At 37.2% G+C, this 20,083-nt stretch overlaps 1 protein-coding gene across 1 annotated transcript in view; it reads left to right on the forward strand.

Annotated features, from left to right (window-relative positions):
* Positions 1 to 19,155, forward strand: part of sema3b (sema domain, immunoglobulin domain (Ig), short basic domain, secreted, (semaphorin) 3B) — a 45,536-nt gene extending 26,381 nt beyond the window's left edge. The window contains exons 4-18 of the mRNA XM_052094253.1: positions 743 to 805; positions 7,470 to 7,589; positions 7,893 to 7,986; positions 8,087 to 8,206; positions 8,328 to 8,470; positions 8,605 to 8,719; positions 8,838 to 8,907; positions 9,151 to 9,295; positions 10,210 to 10,429; positions 10,507 to 10,595; positions 12,347 to 12,388; positions 12,503 to 12,660; positions 12,788 to 12,843; positions 13,923 to 14,062; positions 14,306 to 19,155. Of these exons, the coding sequence (XP_051950213.1) occupies positions 743 to 805; positions 7,470 to 7,589; positions 7,893 to 7,986; positions 8,087 to 8,206; positions 8,328 to 8,470; positions 8,605 to 8,719; positions 8,838 to 8,907; positions 9,151 to 9,295; positions 10,210 to 10,429; positions 10,507 to 10,595; positions 12,347 to 12,388; positions 12,503 to 12,660; positions 12,788 to 12,843; positions 13,923 to 14,062; positions 14,306 to 14,788 (2,058 nt within the window). The 3' untranslated portion in view covers positions 14,789 to 19,155. The remainder of the gene's footprint in view (positions 1 to 742; positions 806 to 7,469; positions 7,590 to 7,892; positions 7,987 to 8,086; positions 8,207 to 8,327; positions 8,471 to 8,604; positions 8,720 to 8,837; positions 8,908 to 9,150; positions 9,296 to 10,209; positions 10,430 to 10,506; positions 10,596 to 12,346; positions 12,389 to 12,502; positions 12,661 to 12,787; positions 12,844 to 13,922; positions 14,063 to 14,305) is intronic.
* The last annotated feature ends 928 nt before the right edge of the window (positions 19,156 to 20,083 follow it).

Genomic DNA, 20,083 nt, shown 5'->3' on the forward strand with positions numbered 1-20,083 from the left:
CCAAAGCTTAAGAAATACTCGTACTTGCATGAGTTGTTTTTTTTTTTTTTCTTCAATTGGATGGTTGTTTCTTTTAAAGCCACATATATCTGGCAAAGTTTAAAACATTTTAAATGGTTGTTGGTGAGTAGGCTATCCTTTACTGTTGTCCGGGACACAACAGGGTGGATTAACATTTACACTTTAAGTACGTTGAGGTCAAGTGCATTTCTGACTGAGAGTGTGGTTTGTGTGATTGGCACATTTCGGACCCCATTTACACCTGTATGCAGTGCTTTCCTTTGATCGTTATCCCAAATGAATGTTAATACCAGTTGTACTGTAAATTAAGTTAGGAAAGTTATAGCATTTATTTTGTGTAAAGTTAATTATCCTTTAAACATGGCTGATGATTAATGGTGCTCCTGTCCAACATGCCAATGACAGAATGATGGATCTTTATTTCTTTAGGAAGGAAAACCAAGGAATGATGATTGAGAGTTTTCAGTCACTGTGTGCCAGCACTGCACTCACACACAGGTGCTTTTAAAGAGGGGTTATGCCCAGATTTGTGTGCATTGCCCCTGGTCGTGTATTTTAACGTGTCTCTGATGGGGTTCAACGAGAATGTCCCTCAAGACACAAAACATGTCTATCTCTGCAAAGGTCCTAACCTTCACCCAAAACTTTTCCTCTCTCTCTCTCTCTCTCTCTCTCTCTCTCTCTCTCTCTCTCTCTCTCTCTCTCTCTCTCTCTCTCTTAGATTTACTGGCCAGCCCCTGTGGATTGGAGAGAAGAGTGCAATTGGGCAGGGAAAGACATCAATGTAAGTGTTTGCATTAATCAGATCTTGTGGTCACCAGCACACCTGGTTTACACACCTTATCAGTACGATCTTACACATAAACTATTTACTCAAAAGCACACACAGAGACAGCACTGCTATTCCAAACATTCAGCTCTCCTAAAAGGGTCTGTGGTTTACAGACATACATCAGTGTAGAGTGATGTAAATCACAACCACTATGTTACATTAGAGGTATCGCTGTTTATTGTTGCAGTGGGACATTTTAGTTATGTGGAAGCTATTATTAATATTGAACTGTGTACTTTTTAAATGTCAAGCATTAATTCTTACTGCAACGGTTTGTTGTAGTTTGACATTTAAAAGTCTGTCTGGTCCTTTACAAGAAAGGACTGTGGTGGGACAATGGTATAGTGATGGTAACACCATGGATGATTAATATATATATACACAATAATATTAATGTGGTGCTTCAAGGCACTTTAAAGGATAACATTAAAAAACAACAACATGGCATTAGCATACTACATGTGCAAAAAAACCTGGTATTTCCATTGTACACTTCCAAATAAAACACGTTCTTACCATGTATATGTCTAAAAAAAAAATGGTATTACCATGGTACTGTATACTGTATATTCAGACAACATGATTACATTAATATATATATTATTGCCATTGTATGAATCTACATGGAAAAGCAAAAAATGCATATTCATGTTATTGTTTCTTATGATGTGAAGACCTACTTTCTAAATATCTGTTTATTAACTATGTTGTTTTGACATGAGTGTTGTACAGTAGCTAGCATGACATATAATGTCTCTTGTATGCATTGCATGGCTTATTTGTATGGAATGCATAGCATAGCAGAAGAGAAAGTGGCTGTGAGTAAAAAGTAATGCAAAAAATAACGCAAAAGTAGCGTAATGCTTTACTTTCCATAAAAATGAACTTTTCGGTTACGTTTTTTAATATTCTAATGAGTTACTTTAAAAAGTATTGTTACCCAACACTGATTACCATGGTATATCCAAAAACATGGTATTACAATGATATTTATCATAAAAAAAATTATATAAAACATTGTATTACCTTGGTAAATGTCGACAAAAGAGCTGGTATTACCATGATATATATCCAAAAACGTATTTTTACCATGGCATAGGTCTAAAAACATGGTAATGCTATGGTACAGTATATATCTAAGTACATGTTATTACAATGATATTTGTCCATACAATGTGGTAGTACCATAAAAACATGATAATACCATGGTACTGTTTGCAAGGGGTTTTTACTCCTGACACTATGACTTTAAAACTTGTGTGCTGTAAAATGTTGAGCATGTTTTTTAAATGGGCATGGTTTCGCAATTTGTGAATATCTTTTTTTAGGGTATGTATGTTTTATCTGGTGTATTAAGCGGATATGTGTGGGACATTTCGGACATTTTGTGTCTGTCTGTTTCTTGGTTTTTGTAGAGGGTGTGTCTAAGGTTTGAAACTTCAGAATGCGTTGGGTGGGTGATTGTGTGTCCAGGGGTCTATCCTGTGGTGGGTAACTGACTGAGGTCAGCTGACAATGAGATCTGCCACACACACAGACACTCACACACAGACTTTGTTCAATGCAGTGACCTGTGACCAGTGACCCTCATTACATGTAGGTGTGTACAGGACAGCAGGGACAGAACCAGACCTCCATGAATGAAGGATTTAGGATTTTCCCTAAGACTCTCCTCCTGACCTCTCACTCTTATTCTCTCCTATCTCTCTTTTGTTCCATTTTTTCTTAACTCCTAACTCCTCACTCAATATTGCTTTCTTTTCTATTTCATTCCCTGCTTCTCACTCACTGTCTATCATCATAATGCTGTCTGACTAATCTCACACTCCTTGTCTTCTTGTCTCCTTGTTCTCTTTCACTCTCTATCTGTCACATCTCTATTTAAAACAAAGAAGAGATGTTGTAATACCACTTCTCATTAAGGACCTTTCTATATATATATTTATTTTATTTTGATTTTTACATGTAAATGTAATTGTTGGAGGAGCATGTTCATTTAGTCCAATCAATAAAAAAGGGTATATAAATGTCCACTTACCTTATTCTGGTGGCAATTTTTCTGGTATACATCCACACCCAAACTCCATCTTTATATCTTTTCTGTTCTAGTATGCATTTAGTATTATCTAATCTTGATGATTAATAAAGTATTCTAGGGTGATTTTAGAGCTCAATTCAAGTTTTGTGCTCAAACCCTCCACAGACTACAACCAAATATTTTTACCTTTATCAATGATTGTATAAAAATTTGAATTGTGAACAGGGTTGTGCATTATTCAGAATTTCAGAATTAACTCCCTTTCATTTCATGAGTTGGAATCCATGGAAGTTGAATTGGAATGATAGGAAGTGTAATTTAGTGAATTGCAATTCAAAGTCACAGTCACGCTACAAAATTTAATTTGTCCAAGACATATTTTGTGACAAATAGTTACCTTATTATTTAATTGTATTAAAGTATACCTGTTTATTCCTTACTGGGTAGTATAACATTTTGAACTTATTGACAAAACATTTCTTTTAACAAAGAAACTATTACCAAGATTTTGTTTTCGCTGTACAGCATCAGAAATGGTCCACCGCTTTGATTTCAGATGACTTCATAAAAATATATTCCAAATATTTATTATTTTGAGAAAATTAGAGCATACATGGAAATTAATTGTTCTTCCAACATGAAAAAGTTATAGCCAATATTGCAATTTCATAGCCATTATGATATTATGATGTCAACAACCATAAATGACTGTTAAATGATGAGTTAAACAACTTTACAGCTTGAATAATACATGAGTTTAAACAGAAGATTAAATGTAAGTACTTTATAAAATTATAAGCTTCACATTTCTGTCTTTAAACTCTCCATAAATTGGCCCCATTCACTTCCATTGTACGTGCCTCACTGTAACCGAGATTTTTGCTTTTTTTTAAAGAAAAAGAGAGACGATTCTAAATACATTTTTGTGGTAATCAGCATTATGCCACATTTGCTTTCGATTGAGCTTCACTTGTATTGAATCCGGAATATTCCTTTAAACTTCTTTAAAAACCTAGTCCTATGAAAATTGCTGTCCTCATTTACATGGTTTTAAACTGTTCAATGCTGTTAGCATCTCGTGTACATTTCTATAAACATAATTAATGGAGAGTGATATGCTTGCTGTCTTAAACAATTATGTCAAATTTTTACTCATCATGTGAAAACTTATGAGAAAAAAAAGACAAAACTTTTTTTAAATGGCACACACAGACCTCAACACTTGCTAGCCTACATAAAACACAACAAGGTTAACAATCTACAAATGGATCATTTCATTAGAGAAATAAACTCATCCTTACATCACAAAACAACAATTTACCTACCATGACAGCAAAATCAACAACAACAGTGGTCAATAAAATCATGTACTTGGCCAAACAATGCAATCATATTATTCATGCCTTAGTGCAAGCTGAGAAAAGGGTAAATAGGACTGAACCATAATTTGTGTAGGCCAACTGAAATAATTGCATTAATCCAACTTACTGCTGTGCTTGTTGGTTCAACTAAGTATATGTTCTAAAAGAATAGCTGCTTTCAGATGCATAACTTTCCAGTTGCTAAGCTAAAACATTTTTTTTCACAAAAATGAAAATTGTGTCATAATTTACTCGCCCTCATGTTGTTTCAAAACTGTATGATTTTATTTCTTAAAGATGCACTAATTCTTTCCTCATTAAAAAGTTTTACACTCAAAGAAATGAATAGTAATTTTGAAACAAATGTTTAAAATCATGAGCACTCACATGCGATAAAGACCATATCAGTAACCTTATAAAAGCTGTTTTATTCTACACTGAGAGGGTCCCCGTATGGAGGTGGCCATGTTAGAATCACATCGAATACTACTCGCTTAATCTCAGTAACCATCCTGCTATTGAACACTTTCACTCATAGATGAAAATAATCATGGCTATCTGTGAATAGTGAATTTCTATGATGCTGGTAACTGAAAACTATCGAGTTAAAATAATACTGCATCCAGGCCCCAAGGGGTCAGTGTAAGTCCAAGACAACATATTCAAAAAGTGCACTTATAAGGTGATATTTTAAAGTCTTTTTAATACAATGGCAGTTGATAGTGACTCATTTTAAGCTTTAAAAAGGACCCAAAAGTATCATAAAAGTAATCCATGCAACTCCAAGTATTCCAAGTCTTCTGAAGACATGAGATAGGTTTTGGTATTAAAAAAAAATTATAATAATTTTAAAAACTTGATGGCCATTGCATGTTCGTGAGTGCATGAGAGAATCTTGCTCACGATGACACGTGTGGTTTTACATCTTAATTAAGCCATTTTCTTTGTACTGAATGTTTGCACAAAGTAGGAGATTTGAGGTTTTACTGTCTTTGTGGGGCATTTGGTCCAATGTAGGCAAATCCTTACTCACACACACGGAGCTTTATTCATCATGAATGGATAAATGTCCTCTGACTACATGTGCACAATCACACAGTGATGCAATGATCAGGCTAATAAAAGGTGAAAGTTTAAAGTTCATCGCATGCCTCTCAGCAGGATATTCACACACATACAGCTTATTCCTCCTGAGACACATTGTTCATTTTAAAGCTCTTTCTTTTTTGTTCTAGACTCTCTTTCTTTTCTTTCTTTCTTTCTTTCTTTCTTTCTTTCTTTCTTTCTGTCTGTCTTTCTTTCTGTCTGTCTCATGGGCATACTTCAAAGACCTCATCAACACACACACACATTCACCCATAACACATCCTTGCCTTATTGGAAGCATTAAAGCTCTCAAACAGAAGCCCCAGTGTGTGTACGAGAGGGAGAGAGAAAGGTAGAGACCCCTTTCTGTATAAACACAGTTTGTCAGCAACTTAATTGGTCTTCAATGATTCTATTGCGCCAGCCTTTCACCTCCCCCACCACACAACTACGCATACACACACATGTACTCTCTTCACAGGGTACATTAAGCTCAAAGATAGGCCTTTGTTCTCCACTAGCCTTGTATGTGTGCCTGCCTGTGTGTGTCTGTATATATGTGTGTATGTGTGTGTACATGTGCAAGGCTTAAGCATGGCTGGAGGGGTAGGTTATTGGGCACCAAGAAATGTCAATCTTTCTTTTATATGTAGTGTAGAGGTTACACAAAACCTCTTCTCGTCTCTTCTCATCTCTCTTGTCTTTCCATCATGTCTCGTATTATCATGTCTCATAAAATCTCTTCTCTTTTCTCATCATGTCTCATCCCCTCTCTTCTTTTTCTCTTCTTGTCATGTTTTGCCCCCTCTTGTTTTTCTTTTCTCTTCTCTCCTCTTTTCATCATGTCTAATCTTATCTCTCTTATTTTTAACTACTCGTCATATTTCACCTCTTTGTCATGTTTTGTCTCCTCATTTCTAATCGTCTTTCTTCTCTTCTTTTCTCTTGTCTTGTCACTATGTCTTATGTCATATTTTCTCCTCACTTTTTCTCTTCTTGTCATGTTTTGTCTCTTTTGGCTTGTCTCTTCTGGTGACTTTTCTTTTACTGAACTCATCATATTTCTTCTCATCTCCTCTCTTCTTGTCAGGTTTCACCTCATCATCTCTTCTTATATTGTCTCATCTCTTCTCATCATATGTTCTCATTTTGTATCTTCTCTTCTCATCATGTCTCACCTCGTCTCTTCTCTTGTTTACTTCTCATCATGTTTCATCTCCTCTCTTCTCATCTTGACTCTTCTCTTTTTCTCTTCTCGTCTTGTCTTGTTTTGTCTCATCTTTTCTCATCATGTCTCTTCTCATCTCCTCTTGTCATGTTTTGTTGTCTCATCTCTTCTCATGATGTCTCTTTTCATCTTGTATCTTCAATATTTTTGTCATGTCTCATTACTTTTTTCTCCTCATCATGTCTTTTATCATCTCGTTTCTTCTTTTATCTTTTCTCATTATGTTTTGTCACATCAGCTCGTCTGTTCTCTTCTCATCTCTTCATATCTTGTCTCTTTTCTTTTCTATTTCTTGTCATGTCTCATCTCTTCTCATCATATTTAATCTCCTCATCTCTTCTTGTCTATTCTCATCTTGTCTCTTCTAGTCATGTTTTTTTCCCTTTCACATTCCCCTCTTTCCTGCCCTGCTTCATCCCTGTATCCTCTCTTTATACCCTGGAATCCGGACTCCCTCATGCTGTCGTAGCGATTTCTGGTGCTCTGGGAAATGTGCCATGCTCCAGCGAGCACACTCACAAAGGAAAAGAGAGACAGAAAGACTATATGTGTTCATGTGTGTATGTGTCAGTCTAACAGTTGGTGTGTCTTTGTTTCTGTGTGTCAAAGAAAGAATGTGAGAATTACATTTCTGTGAGAGTTCCGGGATCACAGCGAGCAGGGAAAGGTCAGTAGAAGAGTCAGACTGTCGTCAGGGCTACGTAATACAATTACGTATAATTTTTGTTCTTGAGGTCCCTTAAGAAACTAACCAAAAAAAACAGTGTTTGTGTTTTTTTCTGTCCTTGGCACTGGGCTACTGATAGTCAGTCAAGATGGTGACAGCGTCTGTGTCTGACAGATGAACTGGTGAAAATATGTGTAATATATCCATCATATGGTTGATTTTTGTGTGTATTGCAGACGGACTGCTTAAATTATGTGAAAGTGTTACACCACTATAATCGGACTCACCTGTATACATGTGGGACTGGGGCATTCCACCCTACCTGTGCTTACATTGAGGTGGGACAGAAGTTGGAGGTAAGACTGTGTGTTTGTGTGTGTATGTGTGCGTGTGTGTGTGTGTGTGTAATATGAACCCAATTTAGCTTTCTGGAGCACAAAAAATATTTTTAATCTGTATTTTTCTCTTACTTTCTAGTACAAATATCTAAACATCCTTAAAATAAGTTACATTTACTAGAGAACCAAAATTGTTACATATCCAGATGTGTTTGCAGTAAATATATTTTACAGTAAATTAGTTCATTTATTTTTCTTAGCCAGTGGATACATTGTTTTCAAAATTCACTGCTAAAAATAAAGCTCTCCCTCTCTCCGTAGGATCACGTGTTTAGAATCGATCCCTCTGTGGTAGAAGATGGAAAAGGAAAGAGCCCATATGACCCACGTCACACATCAGCATCTGTTCTTATTGGTTAGCTTGACTGTCTGCCACTGTTCAGCTATATACATCACTTCTAAAAGATACTATTACATCATGACCAATCATTAACCATCTTTATGTCATCATATAGGTGATGAGCTTTATGCGGGTGCGGCCACTGATCTGATGGGGCGGGACTTTACAATCTTCCGCAGCATGGGACAAAGGCCCTCCATACGAACAGAACAACACGATTCTCGCTGGCTCAATGGTATGTGTTTGTGTATGAGAGAGTATCTTATACAAATTTTGCATGTGTTTAATTAGTCACATCTTTGATTATCTGGTTTTTGACAATGAGAATAAGCCTATGACGATGCTGTGTGTTTCAGAGCCAAAGTTCATAGCTGCTTTTGGTGTTCCTGAGAGTGAGAATCCTGATGATGATAAAGTCTTCTTCTTCTTCAGAGAAACTGCTGTGGAAGCTCAGGGATTTGGAAAGGTTACCTATGCGCGGATTGGTCAGCTTTGCCGGGTTAGGAGCCAATAATTTATCAGTGTTTTTTAACTTCTTACTAAGCTTAATAACCATTAAGTTTGGTAAGAAACCTGGAGTTTGTTTATCATATTGACTTAAATGACTGTGTTTGTCTACTTTGTTTATTACAGAATGATATGGGAGGACAGCGCAGTCTAGTAAATAAGTGGACAACATTTCTAAAGGCCCGTCTTGTGTGTTCTGTCCCAGGCCACGATGGCACTGAAACACACTTTGATGAACTTAGTAAGAACAATCCCACACACAAACTCACAGACAATCTTCCAAGGGTTAGATTATGCTGAGATAACTGGCAATTGCATTTCATTGCCTTTTGACCTTTGTCCTTTGTCCTGACCTTTAGGGGATGTGTTCGTGCTGCAGACCCGTGACAGAAAGAACCCGCTAATCTACACTGTCTTTACCACTTCCAGGTCAGAGTTCATCAGAGAGTGTTTATGATCTATATGATGGATGAGATAGAAGCGTTTATATTTGCTGGGTCAAAATATTCCGTTTACATTAAACATTAAACATTTAGGTTGAGTTCAGGTGAAATGGGACACTTTTTCCATTAATTTCAATGAGAAGAAATGGCCCTGTTTACCTGAATTCTGACTATTTCTTTATTGCCGTAGTTTCTGTTAACAGTTTATGTGTGTTTTTCTGTCTTACAGCAGTGTATTTCAAGGTTCTGCAGTGTGTCTCTACACCATGAATGACATTCGGCGGGCATTTTTAGGGCCCTTTGCCCATAAAGAGGGACCAAATTACCAGTGGGTTCCATTTCAGGGTAAAGTGCCGTACCCACGGCCTGGCATGGTAGGAATAGATCCCCTATTTATCACAACATACAGCACTGATACTTGAGATAAGGGACAAAACATGTTTAAGTGAGTTTTTATTTTTAAATACTAAATTAATTTTAAATAGATATATTTGTAGACAAAGTCTCAGCTAACTAATGATTTAAGGGAACAGTTTTTATAAACATGCTTTTTTTTTCTTCTGAAAATGTATTCACATCATAATATTTGTGTCAACTCCGTCAGACACACCAACGTTTTTTTTATTAGATTTATCCAACAAGTGTAAAGTCTTTAATTATCTAATAATATTGTTCAGTAAAGGAGTTATAATAAAACACATTCAATATATATATATAATTTCTCTTTTATTTTATTTTTTCTGTTTTCGTACTATTCTGAAAATTCTGATGGCGTTGACAAAATGTAATATTTTTCCATCTTAACCATGTGTTGTACACTGGAGCCATTGTGACCTCTTGCTGAGGACAGGTTAAGTTAAATGTGATTCCAAGTATAGAGCATGCATTTTAAAAAATTCTAATGAAATTATTTTAAAATATAAAAAATGCCCTGATTATACACATTTCCTTTAGATTTAACTTTTTCAGTATTTTTATTCTAATGAATTTCTTGATTTTTTAAATAAAACTGACTTTTGTATGCAAGACATGTTTCGTCCCTTATTTCAAGAATCAGTGACAGACATACTTTAGAGGCATCAATGTCATTTAAAAACAAAGATTATGGAATACAAAACTATTTTATGAATGTTACAAAAGTCCTTACTACTTGCTAACCTGTGTAGACCTGTTATATCATGTGAACTGATTTTGATTCTTGATTTTACAGCTATAACCTCTTTCTCTCTCTCTCTCTCTCTCTCTCTCTCTCTCTCTCTCTCTCTCTCTCTCTCTCTCCGTTTCTCAGTGTCCCAGTAAGACCTTTGGTAGTTTTGAATCCACTAAAGGTTACCCTGATAACGTGATCCAGTTTGCTAGACATCATCCTTTAATGTTCAATCCAGTCACTCCACTGGGAGGGCGGCCGCTGTTCCTGCGTACCGGAATATCGCACAGCTTCACTCAGATTACCGTAGACCGTGTCAATGCAGCTGATGGACACTATGATGTCATGTTCATTGGTACAGGTAAGGCAGATAAAAAAGTTTATTTATGTGTGTTTGTATAAATGAATCTGATAACCCCTCTCTGTGTCTTTCTGAAGATGTTGGCTCTGTGCTGAAGGTGATCTCTGTGCCCAAGGGAAGCTGGAGTAACACAGAGCTTCTGCTGGAAGAGCTGCATGTCTTTAAGGTTAGAGGAAGGGTGTGTGTGTGTGTTATATTTTGGGGACAAAAACGACAGAAGTCTATGGTATGTTTTATGATATGGTGATCAAATGTCCCCAAAAGATTAGTAAAACCTGAAATCACCTACATTGAAGGATGTAGTGGGACCAGCCAACAGTTCCCCTAAGGAAATCTCCTTATTAAACATACTAAATAATGTCTTTGTTAACAGTAACAGACAGACAGTGTGAGGGTTAGGTTTAGGGGTCAGGGTAGGGTAAGGAGACAGAAACTATCATTAGCTCATACAATGTAAAAAAGTGAATGGAAAGTCCTCACCATTAGTGTAAAGCCCAAAGTATACTTTGGTTTTGACACAAATGCTTAGCATCAGAGAACACATTTTTTTTTTAGTTTTTTTTTGGAAAAGAGTGATATGGATCTTTTTTTTTTTGTGTGTGTGTGATTTTTTTTATTTTTATTGATTTATAAATTAAACAAAGAAAAGAAAAACATAAACAAACAGAGTCAATACTCCTGCAAGAAATACTCCACAAAACAAACTCCAGCCAATAGGAGGCATATGCACAAAGAATGTGCAGATTCATCCACAACACTGTCCTGAAAGAGCATTATTCCACAAAACAAATTCCAGCCGCTAGTCAAAAAAGGCTCTCAGTTCCTCAAAATGTCAAGTGAATATTCAGTGAGTCAGGCCCACTTGGCTGCACCTTGAGTACCACAAAATAACTTATTCACTCCATTGACTTGAAGAACAATGCTTGCTGTGGACATGTAAATGTTTTACGGCCAACCTTAGCATCTATTCTCAATTTGGCCGGGAACATCAGTGCACAAGCGACATTCTGTTTATGTAAGAGTTTCTTGCATTCCTTAAATCGATCACGTTTCTCTCTTGTCGTATTTGCAAAGTCTGGGAACAAGAAAATGCTGTGGTTTAACCAAGAAGGCCTTCCTTTACTCCTCACCTTGCATTTCACAAGATCTTTTTCGGGATGATCTCAGAAATTTGGCCAGAATTGATCGGGGTCTGTCTAGCTTGCTCGATTTCCAGCTTATGGCCTGCACATTCTGATCCTCTGCTCCCTCAGGAATTCCAACTATTATGGACATTATTTCACAGACTACGATTCTCCATAGATTGTATCAAATCTCACTGGTCTATGACAATAATAATGCTAAAACTAGCAAAGAGCGCAGAGCTCGGCGTTAACACTTCCGAGCCTCACATGTGTCTCGTGACTCCGAACACTCAGCCTTTTAAAGTATACTTAATTTGACTGTGCGCCCACTCAGGCGGATGGCATGTGTGCGCTATGAGATACTGGACTATTTCTTTCAAGGAGTTTAGACCCATAAAAATGTGTTTATAGTCCTTCAGATTCGAGTTATACAAATGCAGGTATCTCCTGATCTCCTCAATCATGCATTGTTGACGTGCACACCCACTGTTGTTTCCACCTTCTTCTCCTGTTGTTTAGTGGTGATATATCTTCTAGCGCTTCTTCATGAAAGCAACCACTCAACTTTGAGTGTTGCCACCTTAGGGACCAACTAATTAGTGCAAATAACTCCATGCGTCTGCTGCATGTTCATAGTACACCCTGTAATCGGGCCACACACATTCAGTGCCTGAGCACTCTGCTGAAGACGAAATTTGTTTCACATGTCCTGTACACATACGCCTACCATTTGCATCTAACCAAGGTATACTTTTGGCTTACTACACATTCACATACTCTCTTTCCTCTGCAGGATTCCTCGTCTATTATTAGTATGCAGATTTCTTCTAAACGGGTGAGAATGAGTCTGTTTTCTCTTAAGTAACAGCTGTTTTAAATAAAATGATAGAAACACATGAAAGAAGCATTTTACTAAATCATGTGATATTCTCTCTCTCTCCCTCTACAGCAACAGCTGTACGTTGGTTCAGATACAGGTGTGGTCCAGGTGCCTCTGCACCGCTGCAGTATGTACGGTAAAGCATGTGCCGAGTGCTGCCTGGCTCGAGATCCATACTGCGCCTGGGATGGACACACATGCACACGTTACCTGCCAAACACAAAACGGTACTTTAGCTTCAGTCATACTTGTTATTACATGGCTTTATTAATGCATGATGTATTTCACAGACTCATTTATGGTTTTGAATATGCAAACAATACCATTTTTGTGTGTATTTGTATTTGTGTGTAGAAGGTTCCGGCGTCAGGATGTGAGGAATGGTGATCCTAATGCACTCTGCTCAGGAGGTAATACTGCAGTACCGCTGTCAACCGCTAAAAGGACTCATTTCTCTGTTCTCTTTTTTCATTACTTCAAAGTTAGGGTTAGGTTTTTCGATGTTCAAATACTTTCTCATATTCAGTGTTTATATACAGTGACCTATAAACTATAAGTAGATTGATTCCAACAAAAATATAATCTCTCAGTATATCAGTTGTAATCGATCTACAGCGGAGTCTTGTGTAGTCAAGCTAAAGTCTCCATTGTTTTTCCAAGTATACAAGAAGCAATGCGTAATGGAATATTTGAAGGAAGGACATTAGCTGAGGAACTGTTAAATACACATCGCACATCACCTGTCTTTCAGAGCATGTGCACAATGGCAAGGCCAAATGTGGTCAAATTAAAAAGTACTCATGCTGGAGGAAGGTAGGCCAGCCTACATTGGCATTATCTAGGTCTGTTAGTCCGACTTTGCAAAAATTGGACTGTCAGTTGACATTTTAAAGGTGCTCTCAGTAATATTTTGAAGTATATTGAAGTGGCTTACGTAGTCTTACACTGACACCTAGTGTCCTGGATGCTGCATCATTCAAACATAGAAGTTTTGAGTTACCAATGCCATTGTAGAAATTCACATGGGCCCTCCGCATGTAGAATAAAAGAGTGTTATATAAGGTTAATAATATGACTGAACACTTTGTCTCACATGAATGGTAATGATTTTATACATATGTTTCATGAGTGAACATTAAAAAAATATATATATGTTTTAGTCTGCCTGAAATCAAACTTTTAAAGTGTGTGTAAATGTACTGAACATCCCAACCAGCCCAATATAGCAACACTGGCTCAACCACTGCAGTGATTTAAGGGTCGGACCAGGGCAGTAGCTAATGGGCTGAAACGTTATAACGATTCCTTGCTACGGCCCTGGGTGGGACTATCTGTTTTCCGACCAAAGGAAGACAAGGCGATTGTCCGGGAAATCTGTTTGATATTTATATATACTATTAGATTGTTTAAATGCTTTACTATGGAAGAGGAATTACTCTGCACATGTAACCAATTATTTTTGATCATTTGTTTTGCGTGTGTCTTGCAGACCATCAGAAACAGCGTGTCCTAGAGAAGAAGTTATACGCTGTGGATGGAAGCAGCTCTTTCCTAGAATGTGTCCCCAAATCACTACTGGCTGAGATTACATGGACCTATCAGAAGCATTCTGAAAACCCTTGGGAGGAGGTGAGAGAGAAAGAAAGAGAGATTAGACAGAGATAGAGGGAGAAAACAGAAACAGAGAGAGATAGGTGGGCTGATGCAGACACAGTGTGTGTCGTAATAATAGTATGAGAAAGATGGAGGATTGATACAGAATTGATAAGGGATGATAAATGGGTGTCTTTAATTAGTTAATTCTCTGATATCAGTGCAATCAATACTGATACTTGATACATTCATTGTGTCTTTGTGTGTGTGTGTTTATAGGTTCGTCTGGACGACCGTGTTTTGCATACAGAACGAGGCCTGTTGTTAAGACGTGTTGTGCGTAGAGACAGCGGTGTGTATCAATGTCACACAATGGAACATGGATTCACACAAACCCTCCTTGCGATCACACTGGAGATTTTGCCTTCGACTGGCCCTGCCCCTTCTGCTCCTAACCCTCGCAGCCCCACTCACACCCACGGGCAATCTGCCAATCAAAAGCTGTGGTACAGGGACTTCATGCAGTTGGTGGATCACCCAAACTTGAGCACGGTTGATCAGATCTGCGAACAAGTTTGGTCACGTAAGCATAGCCTATCCGGAAAGAGTGCTCCCGATCCAGCCAATGGGGCTCCGGTTCTTGATCCACTGCACTCGAATCATAAAAAGTGGAAGCACCTGAAGGAAGTGAGGAAAGGGCGAAATCGCAGAACACATGATGGAAGACCTGCCCCCAGAGCCCCTCGGAGTGCAGGAGAGTAGCAAGGAATGAGAGGTTTCGTGAAAGAAAGACTGAGAGACAGAGAGAAAGAGCCAAAACAAGAGATCACTGGATGTGGACAGATCCTCACACAGCATCTCATACCGTTCTGCTTTTTATTACCCCCTCTGAAAGCATCATCCTGCTCCTGAAGCCACTGCTTGTTATCAGCCTCTATATACTCTATTACCCACATCTCTAGTCTAAAGCCCCAATCTAATGCCCCTATGACCCCAATCTCGCTTGTACCTCTGCCTATAGCCCCCATCTATTACCTCATCAGTTTACTACAGTCTACTCCCAATGATTCCACTCCAGTTCATCTAAATACTAACACATGTAACCAAGAAGACAGCGGCCCACACTCCTGAATTCCGAAAGTAAAAACATCCATTTGAATTACAACTGGAAGTTCTGTGCCTGGAAAATGAAGATACAAACACATGCATGCACTGCCTAAATCGGTAAACACAATCACACATTCTGTAAATTCATGTATGCTTTGTTTTTATCTGGCTGTTTGTGCAACGTGTGATCTGTAGAATAGATTCCTGTCTTACTTTGGCCCTAAAGCAGAAACCACACAGACCTCTGACTCACCAGCACTAAATGAACTTTATCATGCTTCTTACACTACATGAAAACTTACATCCTTAAAAAGCAACAGAAAAAAAAAACAGAGCAAAAAGAAACGGCAAAACTGTGCATAGTGATCTGGTAAGGTTGTAGCTAAGAGAGTTTCTTAGGGAATGTTTTTCAAGCTACAGTTTTATTTTTAAGTTTTATTTTCTTATGATATGTGTTGCATGAGACTAGAGACAAGACACAGAATTAATGTACAGGGCATTATGGATGATAGGCCATGTACACACTACAAAGTTTCAGGAGTGACAAGAGCATTTAAATGAGTGAATCCCTTCTATGTGGAGTTACAGGAGTTACTCCAGCAATTGTGATGATTAACAAGTGATAACCATAGCAACACTGCAGTGTCTCATGCCTGTGAGCAAGAAATATGAATGGCACCTAATTTAATCTGTTTTGTGTTTGCTATTTTTGAGCCAGATATGTATTTTCATCCAGCAATGTTTAGTTAGCTGCCATTGACACAATGTTCATGCATTCCATGTTCAGGCCTGTGTGCACATCTATGTGTCTAAAGAGGTGGGGCATTTTCAAGAGTCGCTTTTGACTAGTGTCACTCGTGAAAATGCTCTCCTCATGATTATTAGATGTGGGAAGAGGGAGCGATATAATCACCATGAGTGCAAAGTATTCTGCAGTGGTCTCATCCAGCATCATTGAACTTTTAGCAAAAGGCATTATTAGTCATAGGGGAAAATCTCAGTTGCAATTTCTTCATTGGGTTGCAAGAGTGTCAAATGGCTTGAGAAAAATGCCACAGAAAAGTCCTGGCATAATCATGACTTGAGATCACGTTTGTTTCACCATTTCACGTTATATTCACCACTTTCTCATTGTTAAGATGTTGCCTAACTTCTATCACTAAAATCCAGAATGACACCTGCATATCATGCTCATTCAGGACAAACTAGTGTGTGTGTGGCACCTCGTAGCTCCTGAACATGACTGAACAAATTTTCTGTCAATCAGTGTTTTGGCAATTTGATTGAATTTTGTATGGAGCCACATATATTTTAGCTGCATGATCAATTTAATTATCTTTTTAAAACCTGCCAAAATCATTCCAAAATAGCCTATTTTTCCCCACACAATTTATGGCCAAACATTGTGTGGAAATACACGCCCTCACTTTTTTTGAAGACGCCTGACAAAAAACATGGATTTGGGAATGGCTGTTGTTGTTGTTGCTGCTCCTCTGTGTTCCGTGGGGAAAGAAATGGGCCGAGCACATTTGAGCGCATTCTTGGGTGTGAAGTCTTGGCCAGTATGGCAGATTTCCTCTGTAGTCGAGGATAGTCAGCTGAAAAATATCAAACATGTTTGATAACCTCCATCTAGATGGAATCATAGTCGGTCAGTACCCAACGATTTTCTGTGAAATCTGTCAACTCTAAGACCGCAGTGCTGATGAGAAAAACAGTGGAAAGAGAAACTGGAAATATATGAATCAATGAAGACACATACCTCTGGTAGCATGATTTGCACCAGGAGAAGATGGACACATCTCACATGTGCTTTTGATCACATCATTAACAACTAGTTGTTCAGTTCGGTTCCGTACACACTATGTGGAATGTCTAAAAATGCGGTTGTCACTACCTGAATTTTTTGGGAGTTATTTGGTTTGTATAATGCAGTTGTCACTCCTGAATGTACAGAAATGTTTAAGCACTAAAAGGTGAACCGACACCCATACTTACTGCAGTGTGTACATATTGTCTGAGACCAAAGGAGGAAATCTACTAGGAAACATTTTTAAAAACTTTCAGTTAACCCCGACTCTAAAGTGCTGTTCATAAAAATGGCAGAATAGTCATGTGTTTGTATATGTCCCTGTTTTTTTATACAGCTCTACATGTTCAAATAAGTAACTTTAGTAAATAAGTAAATATATTCTCTGTTTTTTAAAAAAAAGTTAAAAATTGTTCTATGTACATCATAACATCCCAGCTTATGCATTGGCCGATATACAGTATGCTAGAAGGCCTACGTAATTCATTAAATCAGAACACCCAAATAATCGCTATAGATAAGAAACTTGTCCCTTGTTTACACATCGAGTCTAAGCTAACCAATGGTCCATTAAATTTTCATTCAGTTTTTGTCAATTTGGGGAAAAAAATTGTTGAATTGCATTTTTTAAAACATGTCTTGATAGGATTTTTTTACTCCCCCAATTGCAATGGGAATGATTAAATATGGGAGTGAATTTCAAAAGTTCAAAAGTGAAATTCTAGAAATGTACCATGGTAACTATGCTCTTACAGTAAATTCCATATTTACTACAGTCATTTCTAATCCAATAAAACTGTGATACCTTAGCATTAGCTACCATTTCATCAAAAAAGTTTATTAAAATGACAGAATCATAAAGAATCATAAATAAATCATAAAGGTCTTAAACTGTTTCAAGTGATCCTATATTAATTCATTATGATTTCACAGTAGTAGCTATAACTGAGTAACTATGGCATTTGGTTGACACTTTGATTACAATGGTACATTTTTTTTTTTGGAATCGACCAAAGGCGCATGGCACTGGGAGAGGTCTCGTGTGTAAGATGGTGTGGTGGTGCTGTTGAGCTTTGTGTCCGGCGCCCTCTTCTGGTCATTGTGGGTACTTGTTGTTTCTACTGTGTCGGGAAGTGATACATTTGGAACTGTAAAATAATACATTCTGATGAATTTTTTTTTTTTACAGACGTAAGAATGTTTTGAGAGGAACTGGTCGATTCTCATATAGTATTATTTATATATTTTTTAAGTTTTGCTTATTGTCATGCAATATGTAATTTGTCTTTTTTTTTTTTTTACATGTTGTGCATGACATCTTGATGAGCGTTTTTAATTTAATTTTATTATTATTTTAGTTTTTCATGTAAAGACCATGTTTTTAAACCTGACCTACGAGGTTATGTGGTGTTTTCGTGGTATATTTATGACTCGATAAGCTTAAGTGTTGTGGTGGTTTGTGCTCAATTGACCTACATGTGTAATGTCCATTTTGATCGAGGAGAATATGAGCATACTTGTGTGTATATTTTGAAATTCTTTCCCTTCTTTTTAATACATATTTAATACAAGACCTAACTTGACACTCCATTTGAAAGTAACAATTTGCCAAATTGGTTTTAGTCTTAAAAAAAGACCTTCCAAATATCATTTCCAACTCATCGGATTCTCTTTTTACCTTGTGACGCTTCTCAGCTTTTGAGAGAGAGTGTAAGAAAAGAGCAAGTGTACGTGTCTCATTGTGAGAGATTGTGTGTGTTTGTGAAAGACTCTGTTTTGTCATTAAGTATTACGACTTCTGTATATGGGGGAAAGTGTGAGTTTCATTTTGTGGACTGGTCAAAGGTCGAAGGCCAAAGCTGACGTGAACACTGTATTACTCCCTGAGTTTTTTTCTCTGTGGATTGTTGCATCAGACTGTAATTGATTAAAACAATTAAACATACAGTTACTTTAAAATCACTCCACAGCAATGACTCTTCACTCAGATTAATTTGTGATTAATATGAGTGTGGTATTTTAAGAGTAGTGACTCACTTCTCAACACTTTTAACACTTATTAAACTAGTTCATTGCTATGTATGCAGTAGTGCAAGCTCACCACTCGAGGGCGCTGCTGTTCAGGCCTCCAATTGGATCAGACTTGGGGTATGTATATTTATGAACAGTTTGATCAATTTTGTCAATTTATCTATCTATTGAATATCCACCGTTATTGCCCAAGAAAGTGATTTTAACACTCGTTAACTTTTAATGAAAAATAAATCATTTTAATAATTTTAAAACTCAAAAATATCAAACCATTGTTTTGGCCAACAAATATTGTAATCTGAATATATTGTTTAATCATTATTCTAACATTTGTTTGTAATATAAAAAAATTAAAAAGATCACATTATATAGCTTTTTTATAATGTAACATCTGCCTTATTGAACTTTAATACTTATAAATTTAATTGACATGGGTGACTGTTCACATCAAAGATGTTTAAAGGAAAATTTCAAGTTTTAGGCAAAAATGTGGTCGACTCCTCACAGGTTTAATAGCCATGCATATTTTGTTTGAATAACTTGACACAACCACTTATATTTTCAATGTTATGGCTTCAACACCATACTAATATTATTCACATGTTCTTTTAAATCAACTTTCAATTATTTCCTATCATCCTTTAAACAAGTTTGTTTACATTTCCCCTGTGTTCTGTCTGCTGACTTGTAAAGCTCCCCTCCCATCCCCTGCATACACTGTGACAGCTGTAATGATTAATTATGCTAATTAGGTTTAATTAACCCTCCATTAGGCACCATAACCTCTAATGCTCTCATTAGATGTTCTGACTTAAGAAAACAGGGTCTCAGTGTCAATAAATCTCCTCTCACTCACCTCCTATTTTTTTCACCTATATTTCTTGCACTCATATAATGATTTGTTTCTCATTTGTTCTTATTCCCCTTCATAATATTACCATCCCAACCATAACAAGACTGAAAAACTACCCTTCACTTCTGAAGTGTAAACAGCTTGATCCGAAGGCAATGCACTGGCCAAGAATTTAACATGGGTCAACTGCTTGGAAAGCAGCTATGTTCACCAATATACCACCAAAAGGCCAAGTATAGGCTACATGAAATACTAA

The sequence above is a fragment of the Xyrauchen texanus genome, chromosome 27 (genome assembly GCF_025860055.1).
Source record: "Xyrauchen texanus isolate HMW12.3.18 chromosome 27, RBS_HiC_50CHRs, whole genome shotgun sequence".
Classification (NCBI taxonomy): domain Eukaryota; kingdom Metazoa; phylum Chordata; class Actinopteri; order Cypriniformes; family Catostomidae; genus Xyrauchen; species Xyrauchen texanus.